This window comes from Panthera uncia (genome assembly GCF_023721935.1).
Source record: "Panthera uncia isolate 11264 chromosome C1 unlocalized genomic scaffold, Puncia_PCG_1.0 HiC_scaffold_3, whole genome shotgun sequence".
NCBI lineage: Eukaryota > Metazoa > Chordata > Mammalia > Carnivora > Felidae > Panthera > Panthera uncia.
In genome coordinates this window covers 90,018,729-90,040,514 of record NW_026057584.1, presented here as the reverse complement: position 1 = coordinate 90,040,514, position 21,786 = coordinate 90,018,729, and the positions used below count along the sequence as shown (strand labels likewise).

Genomic DNA, 21,786 nt, shown 5'->3' with positions numbered 1-21,786 from the left:
CAGACCCTCTTTCTGGACTAATGCAAAGATCATCCAGTTCTACAATGCAGGATGACTGTCCACCCGCCTCAGAGAAGATGGCAAGGACACCAATGGTGAAGCCACAATAATGTTGAAGTGATTTCAAAAGCCTGGTGCATCAGGTATCTTTGTTGTTAGCACTTAATAATAATCAGTAATGTTTAAATATACTCTTCATTTCTACATAGAATTTAATCCCTCATTCAAATAATTAACTAAATGCAAAGAGAACTGAATCTGGGAGGCTAGAAATAATGAATCCATAATCCTGGAATTTTGTTAGTCCACTTCCAATTGTTTTCCTTATTCTAACCTCTAGGGAACAACCACTTTCACTTTCAGAGTTGTTCTCTATGTGTATAAAAATCACACTATCAAATGAATAGAACGAAGCTATAGGTTATAGGGTGGATACAGATTTAATGGTATTTTTGGCAATCTCACAGCATTGAATTTGGCAAATGAATCTAAAAACATCATGGCCTTCATTATTGTGGGACTCACTTAAAATATAACCAGATTAGCTTTCCCAACCCACTAATATTACTACTCAGGTGAGTAGCCTCAGGATGGTGACCAGCAAAGGGCTAAATGTTTAAGTCACATCCCACTCAAGCTCAGATAATAATGTATTCTGTTCCACTGTGGCACTGTAACTTCACACATGAGGTCTGAAACAAATTTTACCCCTTCATCTCTCATATCAATAACAGCATAGATGTGGGAGGAAAGACAGCAATAAAAACGAGAGTTTGATGTCAGAAATGTGATTCCTCTATCAAATACAATCTTTTCAGTTACTTTACGGAATCTGCTATTTTAAGGTAACCTTCCAAAACATATTTCAAAGGCAGGCTCATTTCAAGAGCAATGTTTATCACATGCATAATTCGGTTCTTTCTCATTACATGTTGCTACCATTGATGCTTCTTTTAGAGAAACAACAATATTTCTAGGACTTAGCCATCCTACATGAAAGCGATGGCTTCATACACAGTTTGACTTTTTAGATTAAGGTACTTAAGACCGAAACAAACACATTTTTACATTTAAAGATCTTTCTTTTTTTTGTTTGTTTTTTAAATTTGAAATCTAATAGGGAACTAAGGTTCACTGCCAGAAACAAAAGGGATCCTTTATCATGAAGAGCTGGGCTTGGTTCTTGGTCATTCTAATTAAATATATAGTCACCCCTCATTTACATCACTGTGGAAAAATTCAGCCGGAAGATAAGTATGGAGTCTCGCTATGGTAATTGTAGTCAGGGCAGACTTTCTGCACAAGTTTATAATCAACACTGTAAAAGGCAATGTAAATGCAAATGACCTTGAAGGGTTTGGAGCACAACCAAGACACATGGCTCTGAGTCTGCTCCTGGTAGCAGATCTTCGAGGGGTCAAAGTTGCACAGGGCAGTCTTCTTCGCCCGATCTGTTTTTTCATATTCAATGCGACAATTGAAAGATTTGGACTCCTTGGTCTCCAAGGTAGACTGCGGGGAAACTTCAAATTCCACCACTTTGGAGGGGGGTACCAAACTCACTGAAACATTGCCCAGGCCTGTGGAATTATGTCGGAAATAAACACTGAAGGTTCCATTTCCGTGGTCAACAATTTTCCCTGTGATGAGGAGGTTGAGTTTGACAGTTTTAATGTTGGAATGGAAATCACCCCATCCGAACATCTTCTTAAATTTTCCCGTTTTTACTATCGGCCTCCGTTTAGTTCTTGCCAATGGCTCCTGAACCTCGGTGACATTGGCCAGCCAATCCCAAAAGTTTTCCATGCTGTCCGCATACGCCAAGTGTCCAGGCTTTGGGACTGGAGACTGTTTAACAAACAGGCGCAGAGGATTGATGATCCTTGAGTGCACCACGTTTCCGACCAATGTCCCCGGAGCATCTTTGTCTTCCCAATCCAGCCCCTCTGTGGCATGCACCACCTTCTTGCTTTCACAAAATAACTGTTTGAAAAGAAGAAAGAGAAATAAACTTCAGGTTATGCTTCGAGCGTACACACTAAAGCTAAAGCACAGGGGGAATGCTTGCAGTATTATTTCGATTCTTGATAAATAGCATTTCACACACACAGCTGGGCTCAACAGTGCAACGAGACGGGCATTTCATTCAAACACTGTAAAATTGTGAGTACCAAAATTAAAATGTAATTAGGAAGAGAGTATTTTATTTTAATGGATTGATGTGGTTTTAGTCTCAGCTTCCTAATCTTTACAATACTATCTTTCCAGATTGGAGGAAGGAATGTATTTTGGTATCCCATTCAATAAAAACATTCAATTTGTATGACAAAAACAAAAAAATCATTCAATTTGTGAAGTCTTCTACTTCAGGTAGAAGACAACTCCAGAATGCTGAAGGTTTCTACTAAGAAGCTAGCAACCATCCAAATATAAAATATTAATAAGTCTCTTAAATATATTTGGAAATATTAAGGGTATTATTATATTCAAAAGCTTATGTCATATCATTTCATAACTTTTGATAATTCCATCTCAAACTCTCTAACAAAAAAGGAGCATGAATAGTAATAGAACGGTCCACAAACGTTTTAGTTGAAAGAATATAATTTCAAATTTTGTGGTCTTTACACAAATTCCAAATGTATATTTTTAATTAGTAACAGACTATGTATTATTCAACAAATGTTATTACAACTGAATTATATACCCCGAAAGAATTGCTTAAAAGGATGCAAATGTTTTATGGATTCCACAGAACGTGGTTCAGATCCCACCCACTGAAACATAGCACTTAATCTGCATCTGATTTTTCTTTTTATTCTTTTTGTAGTGTAAGAGTCCCCATAATTTCTAAAAATCATTTAGTTAAGTCAATATTGATTTGGAGGGACAGAATCATAATATATGAAACTGTTGCCTGGAGTGAATATTTATGGATGACTTATGAAGTCCGGAAAATAGAGGCTTCTGGTGGAAACACAGATAGCCTCTTATCTCTAATGGCACAAACCACTCTGGTAATGATTCTCCAGAAAACTGTCAGCATGATGAAAAGGATGAGAAAGAAGTGAAGCTGTATTTATGAACTGTTTCCCCAACCCTTTCAAACTTGGCAAAGCACCTAGTAAAAATAGTCTCAGATCATTACAAAAAATTATTACTTTCAATCCAATTTTGAGGAAAAAAAAAGAGACATAGCTTGGATTATAAATATTTCACTTGACTGTATGGTAGAGTTTAATAACCTGAGGTTATCTTTGATATATTCACAAAAGTTTAGAAGTTCTAATAGAGCTTTGTGCAAAGTGTTTTCACCTACACCTTGTCCCCAGGATCACTTTAGAGTCAGAAACCAAGGACTTCAATGCATGTGTGCTTTTTTCCCCTTTTTTGTACTTTGGGCGGTGAGGCAGAGTTCATAATCTATATATTTGCTTCTGATTAGTTTCCTGAATGTTTTCCTTCCTCATGTCTACTATCTTTAAAAATTCTTTTCCCTTAAATTACTGAGGTTTGGTAGGAGGGCAAATTGATACAATGCACATTCTTACTATATTCAGAACCTAAATGCATACCGCCTTCTTAGGAGCTTGTGAATCCTGAGTTGATACTTCTTTCCTTTGCTGGCATTGAAAGATTAGTATATTCACCAGGAAAAAAAGAATCCTTAGTCTGTATTTCTGGTTCAAAATATTCTGCGTGTTTCTGATACTGTAACTAGCTTTCTGATTTTGAATACTCATAATTATGATGTGCACAAATCTCATTCAAAACCATTGGTAATAACCCACAAAGTTCAGTACTGCCTTCAGTTATAACTTGAGTTTCCTGAGAACTGACTGCTGCAGGCTGGTCCAACTGACGTGTCCAGCCTCTCCCCAGCAAGGACAAGGACACGTGGGCAGATAAGAAACCCCTTGCTGATCAAGGCCCAATTTCCCTTCTCTGTGATTATGATTCTTGTTGTCCAGATTCTATTATTTATTTTTCATCCATTTCCAGTATTTCATGAGATGTGCCTTGTTTGGTCAATGCTGACAGACATACCTACCACTTACTAGAATCTTGTAAACAAGAACTTTACTTCCTGATCTCTACTCCCCTATGTGGTACAACTTCCAAACTTCTTTTCTCACTCCTGCCTTCCTTCCTTTCTCTTCATAGGATAAATCCCTTCTGACATTTTCCCCTTCTAAATTGTTAAACAATCTTGGTTCTTACCTTTATGTACCATGCTGCCGATCAATACTATGTTAGTAGAACTAAGACCCATTCTCTATTCAAAAACATTTTTCTTGCTCAGAAGTATGAGAACATTTTTTGTTACCAACAGCAACCTGATCTTTTTTATTTTCCCCTAAAAATGTTTGTTTTACATTATACATTTTCCTGAATTTTTTCTACCTGGGTCATTTGTTCTCATTTAGTGCTTGGCCTGGCTTTCTCCTTACTTTTCCATTATTGAAAACCTATAAACATTGAACCCATCATTCAATGACAAGTAAATTTGCAAGTTAACTGGTATTGGCTTATTCATTGCAGAAGCCGTTATGAGACAGATGTTAAGAAATCCTCTTTCTCTAGGACTTCTGCTGTGATGGTTCTGAGATTACTCAATGATAACAAAAACAAGAATAATAATAAATGATCATTTACTGAGCTTAAAAAAAATGAAGATTTTCTTTGTAGTAATTTATGTTGTAACAACTTGACCCAAACATATGTTGACAAACCCTGAGCAATAAGTATGTAAAAAAAAAAAAAAAATCCTAGTTTATCAAGCAGATAACTTAGATGTGATTACTTGCTTTTAGAAAGGCTCTTCAACACTTCAGAAAAGATTTCCCATATGAATTTAAAATGTAATTTAATTTCTAAAAAATATATTTTAACACAATACTCTTCAGGTTCAAACTTATTCAAGGAGCTCTTGATCTGAAGGTTGGCTTATATAAAAAATAATAAAATTTAACGAATAGCACAGATCTATAATTGGTCTCTGTTCTCATAAAAATACTCAGACAGTTCCTTAGATAAAAAGATGTACATATGTTTTAATTTTTTTGCTTTGCCCTAGACCATCACATGTCTAGCTTGCTTTGACAGCAATATTAAAGAAGTTGAGAAAAGCTGTGTGTAAGCTTATCTGTTTATTACTTATTATCATAAATACTGATTTCCAAACATAAACCCCAATCTCAAAACGTTATTAGATAATGATATATTGGCAGAAGAGTGTCATTAAAAGGACAAATATATTGCTAATTGTCCTAAAGAGAAGACGACTGTACCTCCTCTTCCAATTCACTCTCCCTTTGGTATAGCTCGTTTGGCTTCACCCCTGGAATGTTTTCTTCAAATGAATACATCACTGCTGAGAGGGCACCCTCCCCTAGACCCGGTCTACAAGGAGTATTGTATGATCTAAGTCCCCAAAGCTCATGCTTAATCTCAGAGACCTAATCAGGGATGACGAAGGGTTGGAGGAAATATAATCTTGCCCCACACTCATCCATACACTCCCAGTATAGAATAAGCATGGTGGAAAAAGCACAGGGATTTGGTGCCTGATGACCTCACACCCCTCACTTAAGTGTTTGATGTGAACCTGTTTTCTCACCTATATCTCCCTTGTTGATCAATTGTAAGGACAAAATGAAAGAATGGATGGAAATTACTGAGCCCAATCTCTGGCAAGAGTCATTCAGTGACTGATGGCTCTTGCATGGTCCAATGGATAGTACCATGTTTCCTATTCAAGAACTGTCTTCAAAGGGTTGTATGAACTCTCGGGCCTCCAGGAAACTGATTAATGGTTAATCAAGCAACTTGTTCAGTGCCATATGACAAATTAATGACTGAGTAGAAAATACCCTTCTCAGCCCCAGAACATCAATCAATCGTTTCCTCCTATTTCCAGTCTTGCTGGCATCTGAGTTATAGCCAGATCACAGGCACAGGTAAGCTCTCTTTGCCAACAAAATGTGTTTGTGGATCTTTGATTCCAACCTACCGAATGAGTCAGCAAAGGGACCTGAAAGTACAAAGTGTCTGGCAGGCGCCCTCGTTCCTGAACAGACAATTTCCATGATACAGCATGCTGGGAGAGACTGCAGGTGGTTCTGAACCTGTTGGCAAACCACTCTGTCCAAGACAATGTTGTTAGATGTTATCTACAAAACACATGGTTATATTCCCCCTGGTTACTTTTGTACTTTCTGGGACTCTGTCGGTATCACTGCTGTCTTTTGTCCCATCATATCGCAATAATAATGCAAAAACATTTAACTGCAAGCACCAAATGGAGTTTAAAAAAGGGAGAAAAAAGAGGAATTGCTGTGCTTTACCTGTTTGAACATTCCCTGATTTCCACACATTTATCAAAGTTTAAGTAATTTATGTCTTGGCAGAGTGTATCCATTTCACAAAGCACACACATTAGCGAGATACAATGATATCATATTAGCTTTTTCTGCATCTTACAGAGGAGCTCAAAAAGATTAATAAAAGCTCAAACCTTCATCAATTAAATGAAGCAGGTGGAAGGAAGGGAATAGAGGAAGAAGACTGTATTTCATTTCAATTCTTTGTTTTTAGGGGGAAAGAAGCTGACAGGTTCAAATCATTCATCATAACAAGCTGGAGTTGAATTTCGCTGATAATTAAATGCATTTTTTTCCCCAAGAGGCAAAGAAGTTGCAATGAATTTTATAGTAGCAGATGTGAGAACTGTCACGAATTATGGAAATAATTTATAAACCAAAAAGCATCTTCATCTGCAAATACTATATCAGAAGATCCTTTTAAAAACTGCATTTGTCATGTATTTTTCAATAAGCACTTTATTTTAGAATAATTTTAGTTTACAGAGAAAAGCTGTGTAATACAGAGTTACCATATGCCCTGCACCCCATTTCCTATATTGTTAACTTCTTACACTGCAACACACTTGTCACAACTAATGAACCAATAATGACATATTATTATGAACTAAAGTCCATAGTTTGCTCAGATTTCCTTCATTTTTCCTTAATGTCCTTTATCTATTTGAGGATCCCATCTAGAATGCCACAGTACATTTGGTCATCATGAGTCCTTAGGTTTGTCTTGTCTATGTCTTTCCTTGTTTTTGATGACATTTTGTATGTTTTGAAGAGTATTGGTTAGGCATTTTGTAGAATGTCCTCCAATTTGAGTTTGTCTGATTTTTTCTCATATTTACACTGGAGTTACAGATTTGGGGAGGAAGAACACAGAGGTAAGGTACCATTTTCATCACTTCATCTCAAGGGTCCATGTTAGCAACATATTTTATGACTATTGATGTTACTCTTAATATTTGGCTTAGGGAAAGAAGATCCTCTTTTTAAAGTTTTTCTTTCAGGGGGCACTTGGGTGGCTCAGTCGGTTAAGCTTCTGACTCTTGATTTCAGTTCAGGTCATGATCTTACCGTTTGTGAGATTGAGCCCTGTGTTGGGCTTTGTGCTGATAGCACAGAGTCTGTGTGGTATTCTCTCCTTCCCTCTCTCTCTGCCCCTGTCCCACTCATGCTTGAGCTCTTTCTCTCTCAAGATAAATAAATGAACATTAAAAAAAATAAATTTTTCCTTTCAGAATTTTCACAAGGCTTATTCATTTTTGTTATCATAAGCTTAGTTTAAAATTGTTTTAATGTTTATTTATTTTTGAGAGGAGAGAGAGAGACAGAGTGTGAGCAAGGGAGGAGCAGAGAGAGACAGAGAATCCAAAGCAGGCAACAGGCTCTGAGCTGTTGGCTCAGAGCCCAACACGGGGCTCGAACTCACGAATCGTGAGATCATGACCTGAGCCAAAGTCAGATGCTTAATCAACTGAGCCACCCAGGTGTCCCCTACCATAAGCTTAGTTTAATTTACACTTAATTCAGTGGCACTTGGTTAGGGTTAAATTTTTTTTAAGTGAAGCATTCTCAAGCATTTCAATTTATAACTAGTGCATCCCTGAATTATCTAAAATAACCTCAGAGTTGCTTAGGAAATAATACACTACTTATAAAGTATCTCAGCAACATTATGTGCTATAAATATGTCTGTCCTCATTATTTATTATTTTATTTTTATTTAGTATTAATTTCTTAAAAACTGGGTCTATTTTGATACCTGGTAGCTCAATAGGAAGAGCTTGTTCTATCAATATCTTATGTAGAATTAGACACCGACTACATCAGATTCAAATGTCTCTTTTCTGTTTTGGAGCTTGTCCACTGTACTTGATTCTCCATATCCAGTGAGTCAGTATCAACTTTTCTTTGTACCTGTTTGGCAACGGGAATGGAGCTAATGAAAGAAAACCTCTCAAAAGGGTGTTCTATATTCATAGTATTCTGGTGCTACACTACCATGAATGCTACTTGGTCTCTTGTGGGATTTGGGACAGTGAGACCTTTGCCATAATTATGGGATAATCCTTTTCTTTTCTATATGTCCATACTGTGATAGCTTTGCTTCTTCCCTGTAGCTGTATGCTCTAGGGCTGGGAGTAGAGAAGAGGGAGAAGATTTCTTTACACACAGCAAATAACAGAAAGGAAGTGAAAGACATTTAAAGCTTTGAGCTTCTGGGGTTCAAATTCCATTCAATGTATGCCATGCCATTATCGGTCCAGATAGTTCTATCCTATAGTGCTTCTAACAGATGCTGTTTTTATTTGAAGAAATGCCAGGGGAGGAGATATCCCCACCAGCCTTGCTGTCCTAGTCCAGTGTTTAACAATTATAACTGACACTTTTATTTAATACCCATTCACTCTTCACTTACATGGCACCAGGGGAGTAGGAGAGGCTTGGATTTCTTAAGGAATTGAAGCTTAACCCTTGAAGCTCACAGTTTCTATATACAGTTCTCCTGACTTAGCAAGACCAGACTGGATGACATTAACACACCTTGTTTAAGAAAGTAGGGAGACTAAGACAGCTTGGAAATATTTCCACAAAAATTATTTTATTATTATTATTTTTTTAATGTTTATTTATTTTGGAGATAGTGAGAGAGACCGAGTGGGAATGCGAAGGGGCAGAGAGAGAGGGAGACACAGAATCCGAAGCAGGCTCCAGGCTCCGAGCTCTCAGCACAGAGACCAACACCGGGCTCCAGCTTATGAACCGTGAGATTATGACCTGAGCTGAACTCAGACGCTTAACTGACTGAGCCACCCAGGCGCCCCCCACAAAAATTATTTTACTTTTGTAAGGGTAAATTTATTGCTTCACTGACTTTAGCCTATACCTGCAATCAGATGAATGCAACTCTGCTCCCACATTGCACTTGTCAATGATTGGACTGGGAAAAGAAATGGAGAGTCCCAAGCAAGTCTGTGCATTGTAGAAAGAATCTGTTGGCACATCCTTCAGTGGCTGAATTTGCCCAAACAGAAAAATGATTTTGAGTGAAGGAATGAATGAAAGAAGCAGGCATAAGGAACTCAATCACAATAGGTTAAAAACTGCAGCGGGAAACAGCGAGAGATGGAAATAGCAGTGCTTTGATTTGCTGGAAGGAGTTGGCATCAGAAACACTGGGATAGTAATCTGGCACTGTCACTTATGGTCCCATCATCCTGGGGAAGCCATGACCATTTTCTCCAGGGTAAAATGGTGGGGAGAAAAAAAAAGGGTGGAGTTACACTTGAGGGAGAAAAAGGAGGTTGTGAGGTAGAAAGTGAATCAGAGTGAGGTGGCTCTGTGGGCAGGATACTCGTAATGAGGAGAATTCCGTAGTCCAGAGGATTGAGGTGACCCGGAACTGTGGCCAGATGTACACGTTCATCTTTAATCACTGATTCAACACATTTTGTTGAATGCCTTCCAGGTACATCATTTAGGCACTAGATATTGGGAGCACATTGCTCAAGGGACAGAGTTCCTGCCTTCATGGGAATTGCAGAAGAGCAGGGAAAAGAAGCATTAATCATACATAAATATCTCACTTACTTATAATTGCCATGAGGTCCTGGAAATTTATATCTCTATCTATATGTACACATATCAGTATAACAGGGAGTAGAGAGAGCTAGTCCTTAACAGGGGAAGCAACAGTACAGGGAGTGAATAGAATTGAGTAATTAATACCTTTATTCTGATGAGAGAAATGAAATCCAAGATTTACTAGTTGATGGTTGACAATGAATGAATCAGTGTCAAGAAAACGAATCGATCTTGGTATTTATATTCCTTTTTTCCTGTTCCAAATTGTATATCGATTTGTTTATAATTACTAATGAGAGTGTGATAACATTATAAGACAATAGTTCTATTTCTTCCAGTGAAAGGTTAATTTTTTCTTTTCCTTTTTTTCCCCAGCTTTATTGAGGTGTAATTGACAAACAAAATTGTAATATATTTAAGGTGTACCACGTGATGATTTGATACACGTTTACAGTGTGAAAGGATCCCCAGCATCCAGTTAATTAACACATCCATCACCTCACAGTCACCTTATGGGAGGGAGAGGGGGATGAGAACCCTTAAGAAAGGGTTCTTAGCAAATTTCAATTATACAACACAGTATTATCAATTACAGTCACCATGCTGTACGTTAGACCCAAAGAACTTATTCATCTTATAAGTGAAAATACATGGCCACTTCTATTAACCGTAAGTAGGCTCCAGTGTTCAGTCAGTGCTGAATTCCTGATTAGGAGGGCTAGTGCTGGCAGGTGGCACCCTCGCAGGCCTTGTCTTTCACCCTTAAACCTCCTAAGAGCTGCTGAAGGTTTATAATACAGCTGACCCTGGAACAACATGGGTTTGAACTCTGTCCATTTATATGCACGTATTTTTCAATAAATACTGGACATTACTGTAAATGAATTTTTCTTCCTTATGATTTTCTTAATAATATTTTCTTTTCTCTAGCTTACTTTATTGTGAGAATACGGTATATAATACATATAATGTACAAAATATGTGTTAATCAACTGTTTATGTTATGGGTAAGTCTTCCAGTCAATAGGTTATTAGTAGTTGAGTTTTGGGGCACCTGGGTGGCTCAGTCGGTTAGGCGTCCGACTCTCGATTTCAGCCTCAGGTCATGATCTCATGGTTTGTGAGTTCCAGCCCCACATCTTGCTCTGTGTTGACGGTGCAGAGCCTGCTTGGGATTCTCTCTTTCCCTCTCTCTCTGCCCCTCCCCTGCTTGTTCTCTGTATCTCTCTCAAAATAAATAAAAATAAAAACTTAAAAAAAACAAGTAGTTGAGTTTTAGGGGAGTCAAAAGCTATACGTGGATTTTTGACTGCATGAGGGTCAGCACCACTAGCTCCTTGTGTTGTTCAAGGGTAGACTATGTATATTATTGGGTTCTGGGACAGTCAGACCTTGGCCATAATTGTGTTATAACCCTTTTCTGTAATTTTATGTAATTAATACAACATATATTAATGTTGATTTATAATGAGCTAAGTATGCTCTGGATAAATAACCATATTCTGAAATAATGTAGGTTTGTCTTTATGTTTCTAAGTGTGTGAAAATACGCTAATACACAACAAATTTGGCTGGCATCTATGATTTTCATGAGAAATAATGAATGCTCTAAATAAAAGGTGAAACAAAACAACCTAATTGTTTTTCCATAATCATAGCATTGAAGAGACGTCTATGCCTCAAGAGGATGTTTTCAGTTTTCTGTCTTTATGATTGAATATAAAATACTTACAGCCCATACTATTTTTCCATGAATCATTTGCCAAAATATACATAAAACACCACGCTTACATTGAATAGATCACCTACCATTAACAAGGAAGGCCATATCCCTGTTTTACACTGCACTAAAAATATGTAGTCCTCTGTCCATTAAAGAAAAAAAATTCTGACTTTCCAGAACCAGGCAGAATGAACTCAATGCTCCAAATTAGTGGATTGGTACCAAGCTGGGAGTGTTGTCTTTTTCTTAATAACAGGAGTGGCATATACTCTAAGAGATAAATTGATACAGATCTGTACAAATATTTTTTAAAGGCAGCTGGCTTGCCCCCTTTGGATATCCTGTAAGCATTCATTAATGTTCTTTCAGAGTGACAATCACTGCTAAGTGCCAGTTTGGAAGAATAACTGGTTTGTTTAATAGATCTGTTTATATTGTTGTTCATGATGGAATCCATGTAGCTAGCCATTAATTATTTAACTGGGGCTATTAGTTTAAGCCAAGAACCCCAAAAGTGACCACTGTTATACAATTTAGAGGTGGCTTGCAGGTCCCATTATAGCTGAAGAATTATAGAGCCAATGAAGAAGGTGGTCTAAAGCCTCATTTTTACTGCCTACATATAGCTTATATAATTGGATTGCTTTAACAATTCTATCCTGTATCCTGTAGTTAAAACTAAAACGACAACCTGCTCAGCAGGAAAAAAAAAAAAAAGAAAAGAAAAAGGAAAGAAAGAAAAAAAAAAATCCCTGTCATGATCAAACTCAGCATCCCATTAAATTTTTTGCTTGTAAACGAATCTTGGAAAGCATTTTCTCTGAGTAGAAATTTTACAGAGTATCATCATCGCTAACAAAACAGGTATTACGTATCTGGTAGGGAACATACAATGTTGTATTGATGATTAGTAGTACAGCTTGCCCTAAAGTCATATTTCTGGGGCTCCATTACTGAACTGTCACAGCAGATTAAAAGAAGAATGACATAAAGGGGATGAAGGATGGTAGAATCAAACATACATCAATATATTAATTGTGCCTATTAATATCTTGTGGCATAATGTGGCATTGTTTCAAAATTCATTTTGCAAGTTGAAAAACAAATGATTGCTTAGGAGAAGAAAGCTTAACAGTGGACATCCTTCCTTTCTGCTGAGAGTAGCAAATTCATTTTACCTCCCAGATATCTTTTAATAGCTACCCTTTACATTTTTCTAAATTGATACAGGAACTAACAGGAAACATAAATGTGAAGACAGAAATCTTAGCAGTAAGAGCCAAAAAGCTAGATTGCAATGCTTGGCAGTACTTTTATTGCTAAGGTTAAATATGGCAATTCCTATTTTATCTTGATGACAGTAATCTGGAAAATCAATGACACAACCTCTGCAAAAAATTGCACACACACACACACACACACACACTGATACACAGAAATATCACGTGTATGAACACATGTGTGCATGCACATACCATAACTTCTGCAAATGTTTAGGGGAAATGGTGTGAAAGGTAACTTAGACTTCATTTTGTATTAGCAAGCTGAATAAAAGGGGTTCTTAAATAATGAACATGCTAGAACCAAATACTGAACATGCCTTGTGCTAGGGGGCTGCTAAGTGTTATGATGTGACCACACTTCCAGAATGAAACAGGGGCAGATGGCAGTCTCATTTAATGCAAGGTTTGCAAAGTCAAACAAGGTATTCTTTCGATAATCCAATAGAAAAAAAAATAGTCTTTTAGCAGTTAAGAGATAAATGACTCAGGGGCACCTGGGTGGCTCAATCGGTTGAGCATCTGACTCTTGGTTTCGGCTCAGGTCACAATCTCATGGTTCGTGAGTCTGAGCCCTGCATCAGGCTCTGCACTGACAGTGCGGAGCCTGCTTGGGATTTTCTGTCTCCCTCTCTCTTTGCCTCTCCCTCCCTCCTTCTCTCTCAAAAATAAATAAACAAACATTAAAAAACAAAAAAGACAGAAATGCCTCAGAATGGTGAGTGGTACTGTCTGTTTTCACCCACGTGTCCTTATAGCCTCAACCAAGTTTTCAATGTGAGAGAAGAGCTTCACGTGGTAGGAACCCATCAAGACTTCTCAAATATAATGCCTGGGAGAAACAACATGAATATGTCCTGACCTCTAAAAGCTGGCATTTAAAAAGGAAAGTTACAAAAGAGGGAAGAACAGTCAAATGAGGAGTAGAAATGCCAGATATTGTAGTTCAGTTTAGGCAGAGTTTCAATGAGGAAACATGGGTGCAGGGGAGGGGTGCAGAGAGGCAACAGATGGGGGTTAGGAAAAGTGCACAGGTGCATGGTTTTGTATTTTACCATCAAATCCATTTGCTATTTCAATCTTCTGGTACCATTAGTCTGCAATTAACAATTACTGCCTGTGATGGTTAGTATTTTAAATTTTTAATTCTTTTTCAGTACACTCTACTATATCCAACATGGGGCTTGAACTCATACCTCAGGATTGAGAGTCACATACTCTATGAACTGAGCCAGCCAGGCACCATTATGGTTAGTTTTAAGTGTCTCCTTGGCTAGGCTGCAGTTCTCAGTTATTCAAATACTAATCTAGGTGTAGCTGTGAAGGTATATTGTAGATGTGATTAACATCCACAATCAGCTGACTTTCTCTTTTTCATTTCAAAATGATAGTGTTTATTGGTTAACCTTCTTTCACCAAACATGACATTTATTAATTTAAAATAAACCTTCAAATGGTTTTAGATACATAGTATGATATTTCACTTTAAATGTAAACATTCATAGTCGATTGGGGATTTTTACATGATCCTACAAAAATGTGTTGCTTTATTATGACATGATATAAATGTTTTATAAAATCAGTGATGGTTTCCATATGATAAAATGTCTATTTAATAAAAACACAAATGCATATTACTTGTGTATATGAAACTGATTATTGTGTTAAATTTTTTTTGTAATAACCATTCCTAACCTTTACACTGAGAACTACCGTCTACATAAATAACCTCATTTGTTCTTATGCCTACTTTGTGAGGTGTGTAGGGCAGGATATAGCCTTAAAAAGCTTAAGAGGGATTGTCCATGGTCCACATATTGAAAGGCAGCAATAAATCTAGGAATCAGGTCTTTTTTTTTATCAAGTCACTGTTTTTTCCACATTAACACTCTAATGGGCCTGGGGTGCCTGGGTGGCTCAGATTTAGTGTCTGACTTCAGCTCATTGACTTCAGGTCATGATATCACGGTCCATGAGTTTGAGCCCTGCGTTGGGCTCTGTGCTGACAGCTGGGAGCCTGGAGCCTGCTTCAGATTCTGTCTCCCTCTCTCTTTCCCTTCCCCCACTCATGCTCTGTCTCTCTCTCTCTCTCTCTCAAAAAAGAAACATTAAAAATAAAAATTTTTAAAAATACTCTAAGGGGCCTGACACCAAAAAATAACTTGGACAATATAATATAAATAATATAATATAACATATTTACCTTACAAAGAAAAAAATTCTTTTCATTACAAAATGAATTTTATTCTAGAAAATGAAACTAAGAAAACTGAAGAAAATTAAAGTCAGATAACTGTGAATGTTTTATTTTATCCTAAAGTTTACTTATTTATCTTGAGAGAGAGAATGCTATAGGTGAGGGCAGAGAAGGGGCAGAAAGAGAGGGAGAGAGAGAATTTCAAGCAGGCTCTGCCTGTCAGCACAGAGCATGATGTGGGGCTCAATCTCCCCAACTGTGAGATAATGATTTGGCCTGAAATCAAGAGTCAGATGCTTAATGGATTGAGCCACCAAGGCGTCCCACAGATGACTGTGAATATTTTAATATGCATTTATATTTTTACCTTATGTAATATAAATAATCATCTTTTGTATATTACCTTTAATTACTTTTAAGGAAAATAATATTGTATTCAGTTGAATACTAGTTCAAATGCTGTAGAAGAGAAAAATCTCACTATTACAAACAGTAAAATCTAAATCCAAAGCAGGGTCAATTTTTTGTAGACCTCTTCCCTAAATCTTGGATACTTTGCTTTTCCATCATTTGTCATCAAAGTGCAAATCAGAGTCATTTGGATCTTTTTGGGCAGGAGCAAAGTCACTGTCCTTTGGACTGGCTGGTGTGGTATCTCCACCCTTTTGAAGCCCAAGGAGGTTTTGTCAGCTCCGGTCTTTGCATCCATGGCTCTGCCCTTGGAGTCATTCTGTTTTCATCCTGCCCTTTCCCTGTAACTTTCAGTGCAGGCTGACAACCTTTCTGGTGGTATAAATTTCTTAAAACCTTGTGACAGTCTCCTGTGTCATTCACTGGGGTTCTAAGCCATTAACAAGAGTGCCCTCCACACATCTTTTCTGGATAACTGTTTGTCTATTCCTGGTTTCTGTTGAGATAGTTGATTGGATCCATGAGTCATAGACCTAGTGTCTTTAGCAAAAGTTGTCTAGCCACACCTTTGGTGTTTTCTCCAGAGCAGATCAGTTTGACTCTAAGTAAAGGAGATTATTCTTGATGTTGTGGGTGGACCTTATACAATCAGTTGAAACATCTTAAAACAATTACAAGAACCTATCCCTGGAAATACAGCTTTTGGGTTTCCATTTATCTATCCATCTATCCATCCATTTATTTATCATCTATTTATCCTACTGATTCTGTATCCTTGGAGAACTCCAATACACTGCCTTTTAATTTTAATAATTATGTTCATGTGTGAACATTTTATTTTTATGATTCATTTATGTCTCTTACTGTCTTATATTCTCCTCAGAATATAGGGGATACTTGATTGCAACCTCATCACTGGGTCAGATTTAGGGTCAATTGTCTCCATGTTCTTCCAAGAGTAAACTGTGAAAGTTCAGATAGACTTTCACCTGTCATATTGTTTATTATTATCATTATTATTTACTTTTTACTTGACTTTTCCTCTTGCAAACTCCTTGAAGACAGCTACTAGATCTTGTTCGCCTTTATATCTCTAGCACTTATAACTGTGCTTGATTCACAATAAGTGCCTAATAAAAACGGACTACATAAATCTGAATGGCAGTGTGTAACATCCTGAACCTTTCACAAGTTTTTATTTCCCTAGGCTTTACTCTTAGGCCACTTTGGAAAATGTTCTAAATCCTAAATAAAATGTAGTCGATAAAATAGTCAACTAGAAAAACAGTGGCGATGGGGAAAAAGGACTTACACGTTGGGAGAATGGAACTGAATAAGAAGTAACGATCATCTGATAGAGGAATAATAAAAACTAAACGGAAAACATTTCAAAATAACATTTAAAAAGTTTGGCAGTAATTACTGGAAGACTTAACTTACAGAGTATTATAAAAGGGACTGAATGTTATTACTCTCAAGGGGGTAGTTGTTCTGGGACTTTGTCCTCTACGTAGAAGCTGAGATTCATTCGCAGATGTCCACTGTTAGCCCAGAATTTATCTGCAGTTTAAGTTCTATGGATCTAGATCTGTAACAGATAGGTTCACTTTAATTGAGCCATGGAAAGTACACAACAATAGTCTCTCATTTTGCAAAACATGATATGATTCTTCCATGATGGTGTACGTAGCAGTTGAAAATGAGGGTAGAAGTTTTTTAATGGGAGGCGGGGGCAGAGGAACTCTTTGTTACAAGTCAAATGATTACAGTGCTGCCTCATATAATCTCTACTGGGCTGATATTGTGTTCGCACAACCCTATGGGCTTTTGTGCCTTGCTGATAACTGGCACAGTAGGTAGACACCAAGGGAGTTGTCTTTCAGTCATCTGATACCGGCTAAGACTGGTCATGGCTTCTTTCTCCCTGTCTGCAATCATTTGCAAATAAGGTCAAATCAAAGTCTCTTCTGTCTCTCTGGCAAACTCTTGAGTAGCCTTCCACCATTCTCCCCCCACCCTTCTCCCATCAAATGGTTCAGAAGTCCTGGGAAAAGTCGAACAGAACTGTCCTGGGATTAGATGCTGGTTCAAGCTTACAGGCGGTAGCCCTGGCTCTTTCTTGCAAACATTTCCTGTCAAACCACACCTATCAGGCATCTGGCCCAGTATGTTTTCTAAAATCTGTGTTCTAACTGTGAGCCTTTAAATAACTCCCTTTTACCTAGGATGGTGTTTTCACAATTACAAAGCGATGTAATCTTTTTTTTTTTTTTTTGCCTTAAAGTAGGCTTTTGTAGAATTTTAATATATACAAGAGACACCAATGCCATTTATTAATGCACAATTATATGTGAGTTCAAATGTTTAACAATTATTATTATAAGCTTCATGAATGAGAGCAATAAGGATCTTAAAACAAACACAAAACTTGAAATCAGAGGTAGTAGATGATTGTTGCAGTCATATCAGCCTCAAAATAGTTTGTGGCAACATCTCTACCATAGAATGTCTTTGATAATCTAGAGGATTTGGTCACTCTCCACCTATTGGTGGGCCCGCCATTATACTCTTACAATAGCACCAGAATTGGTCGGTATCCCTTCACAAGGCCAAATTATTTAGAGATCCGGACATTTTAGTATTCTTTGTTATATTCCCAAAGCCCAGCACAATGTTTAAAATAAAGTACACAAGTTGAGTAAACATACATTGCTAAAAAAGTGTAACCCTTCCCCTAAAGTGCTGATATAATTTCAATATTAACTGAATGACTTGGTTAAATTTTCCCAGTAGGTTTTATGCATTATAAAATCATTTCTGGCCTGTACCCAAACGACCATATAATATTTTTAAATTATTGGGGATCAAATTCAAAAAGTTTAACTCTCTGTGGTTTTTGTAGGGAACCTGGGGAGAAAAGCCATAATTGAGAAAGGAACAAAATGGGATGCTGCAAACAATTTCTGATGAGATCCTCGCCACCTGCCTTGGAGACTCCAGCATAATCCCAACTCCTGGGATCCAGAAGACAAGGGTTGTTGGGCTTGGTTCAGGAGTACGGTCATATTCAGGAAGGAGTCTGAAAAAGGGATGTTGTGGCTTACCCTATTTAATGAGGGGTAGGGAAAAGACTACTGTGAAGAGTGTCCTTCAGTGTCCAGGGAAGAATTAGTGCAGCATCCATTGAATTGCTAAGGAGAGAGAGAGCACACTCGTCTAGTAGTGTCCATGTCAAAGTAAAGGACAAGGGAAGAGGCTACTTAGATAAGTTACAGTGTTGTGGAGAGATCTGATTATTTTAGACTAAAAGCGCTCTGGACCTAAAGCACATCGGTAAATGCTCCATTTCTCACTATACTGCACTTGGTTTTTGTAGACATATTTAACAATCTATTAAGTAAACCAGAATACTGTATTAAGTCAGAATACTCAATAACCAGTGGATGCCTTCCCAATGTGTTATTGGGCAAGGGAGGAAAAACCAGTGATTCACTAGGTCCTAATGTACAAATAAGTATAAAGAACTAATTAACCTGTTAATTAAACTTGCTTCACGTTGGTGCTTATTGAGCAACTCTGATGTAAAGATCACTCGGGGAACATTTCCTCATCATGAACTTGCAGTGAAACGAACGGGTAGCCTGAAGTCGTGGCAGAGGAAGGAAGTGGTAAGAAAGTAAATATCCACAGACTGAGAAACTTGAACTGTAAACTTATCTTCAATAGTGCTCATCCCCTACATGAGGACACGGTCATCTGCGCTTAGTTCCTTTCTGATTCCCTCTTGCAAACATATTCTCCTCCCTTTGCCACCTTATCTTTCCCACCTAGTGCATCTCCCTCCACCGGTAATTGAACCCAGAACCTTGAATTATGCTTGAGCCGTTCTCTGTTTTCACCCTCCCACATCTAATCCATCACGAATTTCTGTATTCTGTTCCCAAATCTATTTTAAATCTGTCTCCCTCTCTTCACCTTCGCTGTCTCCTCCACCTCCTTTGGTGGTCTCTCTCTTGAACACATTCAGAATCTCCTGTGTGCAATCTTTCACTCATCCTCCACACAGTGACCTTTATACAACCCGGCCACATCCCTCTGTTGCTCAAACTCGTCAGCGTATTCCACTGCATTAAGAATAAAATTCAGACCCCTCAAATGGTGAGCAAGGACCTCTGGCTATGGTTCCTTCTGCCTTTCCAAAGTGTGCTCCACTTTCTCTTGGGCAGAAGCTTTCTGTGACCTTCTGTCTACTCCTTTTGAAACCAACAGGGAACTTTGCTTATAGTTTTTATCTTAAGGCACATTAATGTTCTGCCTCATTTGCTTTCTCTCACTAGATTGCAAATTGACTTTGGGTCTCCATAACATCCATTCCACACATGTTTTGGGAAGCACTTCTGCATTGCAGGCCCTGGGCTTGGCAATGAGGTGCAGCAGTGAGTAAGACAAACCTCCCACTTTATGGAGCATAGTGTCTAGTGTGGAAGACGGACAGAAACTTTGTAAACACATGTATTTACAACATAAAAGCAAATCGTTGGAGTGCAGAGAGGAAAACCAACAAAAGATGCACCAGAGAATAGGGTAGGTCACTTTAGAGTGGGTGGTACTTAATCTCACAAGGACAGAATTACAGGAACAGTTCAGAAGTAGTGTTCTGGGCAGAGGGGCAGTTCACGAAAGGCCTCATGACCAGATAAAGCTGGGTGGACTCCAAGAGTTCTATGAAGGCGTTCAGTGGCAGGAGAAAGGACACAAGGCCATTCTGGAGGAGCAGGCAAGGGTCAGATCACTTGGGCACTGCATCTTACTTATAAGAAATGTTTAATAAATATTTGTTGAGTTTTCAAGAGAGGAGTATATGCCAACTGCAAAGTTACACAGGTTAATACATTGAGCTCTTTAGGGAAAAAAATCTAGAACTAAGGTCTCCACATTCCTTGTTGAGAGCCCTTTCTAGTATCACTATAGACAGTTAAATATAAATGAAGACACAGAAGTAGTGTGGAGATGTCAGCATCTAAAGATGACAATTCCAGCTTCTATCATGCACAGATTGAACATGATTGACATGCATTAATCGACAGTCTTTTATCAGAATGGGTGATGGCTACTGATAGTTTTCCTGAGTTTATCTTAATTCTAGGAACAAATATTGGTCCCTGCCTGGATGCTCCCCCTTCCCTGAACTTCTTTTGGCTGATTACGTCCCATGTATTTTGTACATCAAGGAAGCTTTTCCTCACTATTGGGACTGAGTTATAACTCTCTAATATACGCACTCTTAAAACTTGAGCAGGCAGGTAACAAGTCAAATTACTCTGCTGGAGACGTTGTGTGTAGAAGCTCTTAAATTACATGGATAGGGAAAGGAGCCCAGTTGAGTCCAAATGTCCAGGCATCCCTTCCCAGGCCCCATGCATGAGAGAGATGTCATCCTGAACCTTTCAGACCTCTTCAAGTGCCATGGAGTATCTCTGAGCAATCCCAGTAAATGCTACTCAGAGTAAGAGAATCGATCAACTAAAACCTGTCCAAATTTTGGATCCACAACATCATGAGATATAATAAAATGGCTGCTTTCTCAAGATTTCAAATTGTGAAGGTAGTTTTTGATGCAGTCAATAGCTGAAACATGGAGGGCACGTGTAAGTCTGTGAGATGATAGAGGTGGAACCACAATGTGCAAGTGCTAAAGAGATAATTGGAACTTTGTCCTGTAGATAAGATTATCTGCATCTGGAGTGACCTGCAGAATTAGCCCGGATGATTCAGCCCTGAGTCATTCTGATGTATGGATCCTACACAAAGCCCCAGGGCCTTCCTAAACTCTGCCTCCAGGATTTCACAGTCCTCACTAAGGCAGCTCCTGAAAAGTCCATAACCAATCCCTGGGCAACACTGAACATGACCACCTGAGTCCAGACTGTTGGTATGACTTCCATAAGACATGTTTGTACCACCAAGGAATCAATGCCAGCTCCTCACCAGACAATGCAGAGATTTGGTCAATTTATATATTTCAATGATATTCAAGATAAGTGTAAGAGTAACCACCTCTGTTAGTTTTGCTTAAGAATTTCTATCTGTCTTGGGTCTTATTCAGGCACGTTTTTGCCCTGAAGAAGATGCTTAAATGTTAATTCTGAGTGGATACCTTAATAGAAGAAAATGATTGAGTAGGTACTATTAAACCAGGCCAACAGAAAGCAG

At 38.1% G+C, this 21,786-nt stretch overlaps 1 protein-coding gene across 1 annotated transcript in view; it reads right to left on the bottom strand.

The window, feature by feature from the left end:
• Window positions 1-1,220: 1,220 nt before the first annotated feature.
• The window catches only part of NXPH2 (neurexophilin 2), a 59,047-nt gene continuing 38,481 nt past the window's right edge, over window positions 1,221-21,786 (bottom strand). Inside the window, exons 2-4 of the mRNA XM_049615273.1 lie at window positions 6,208-6,288; window positions 5,292-5,459; window positions 1,221-1,983 (exon numbers count right to left, since the gene is read on the bottom strand). Of these exons, the coding sequence (XP_049471230.1) occupies window positions 1,240-1,983; window positions 5,292-5,459; window positions 6,208-6,288 (993 nt within the window). The 3' untranslated portion in view covers window positions 1,221-1,239. The remainder of the gene's footprint in view (window positions 1,984-5,291; window positions 5,460-6,207; window positions 6,289-21,786) is intronic.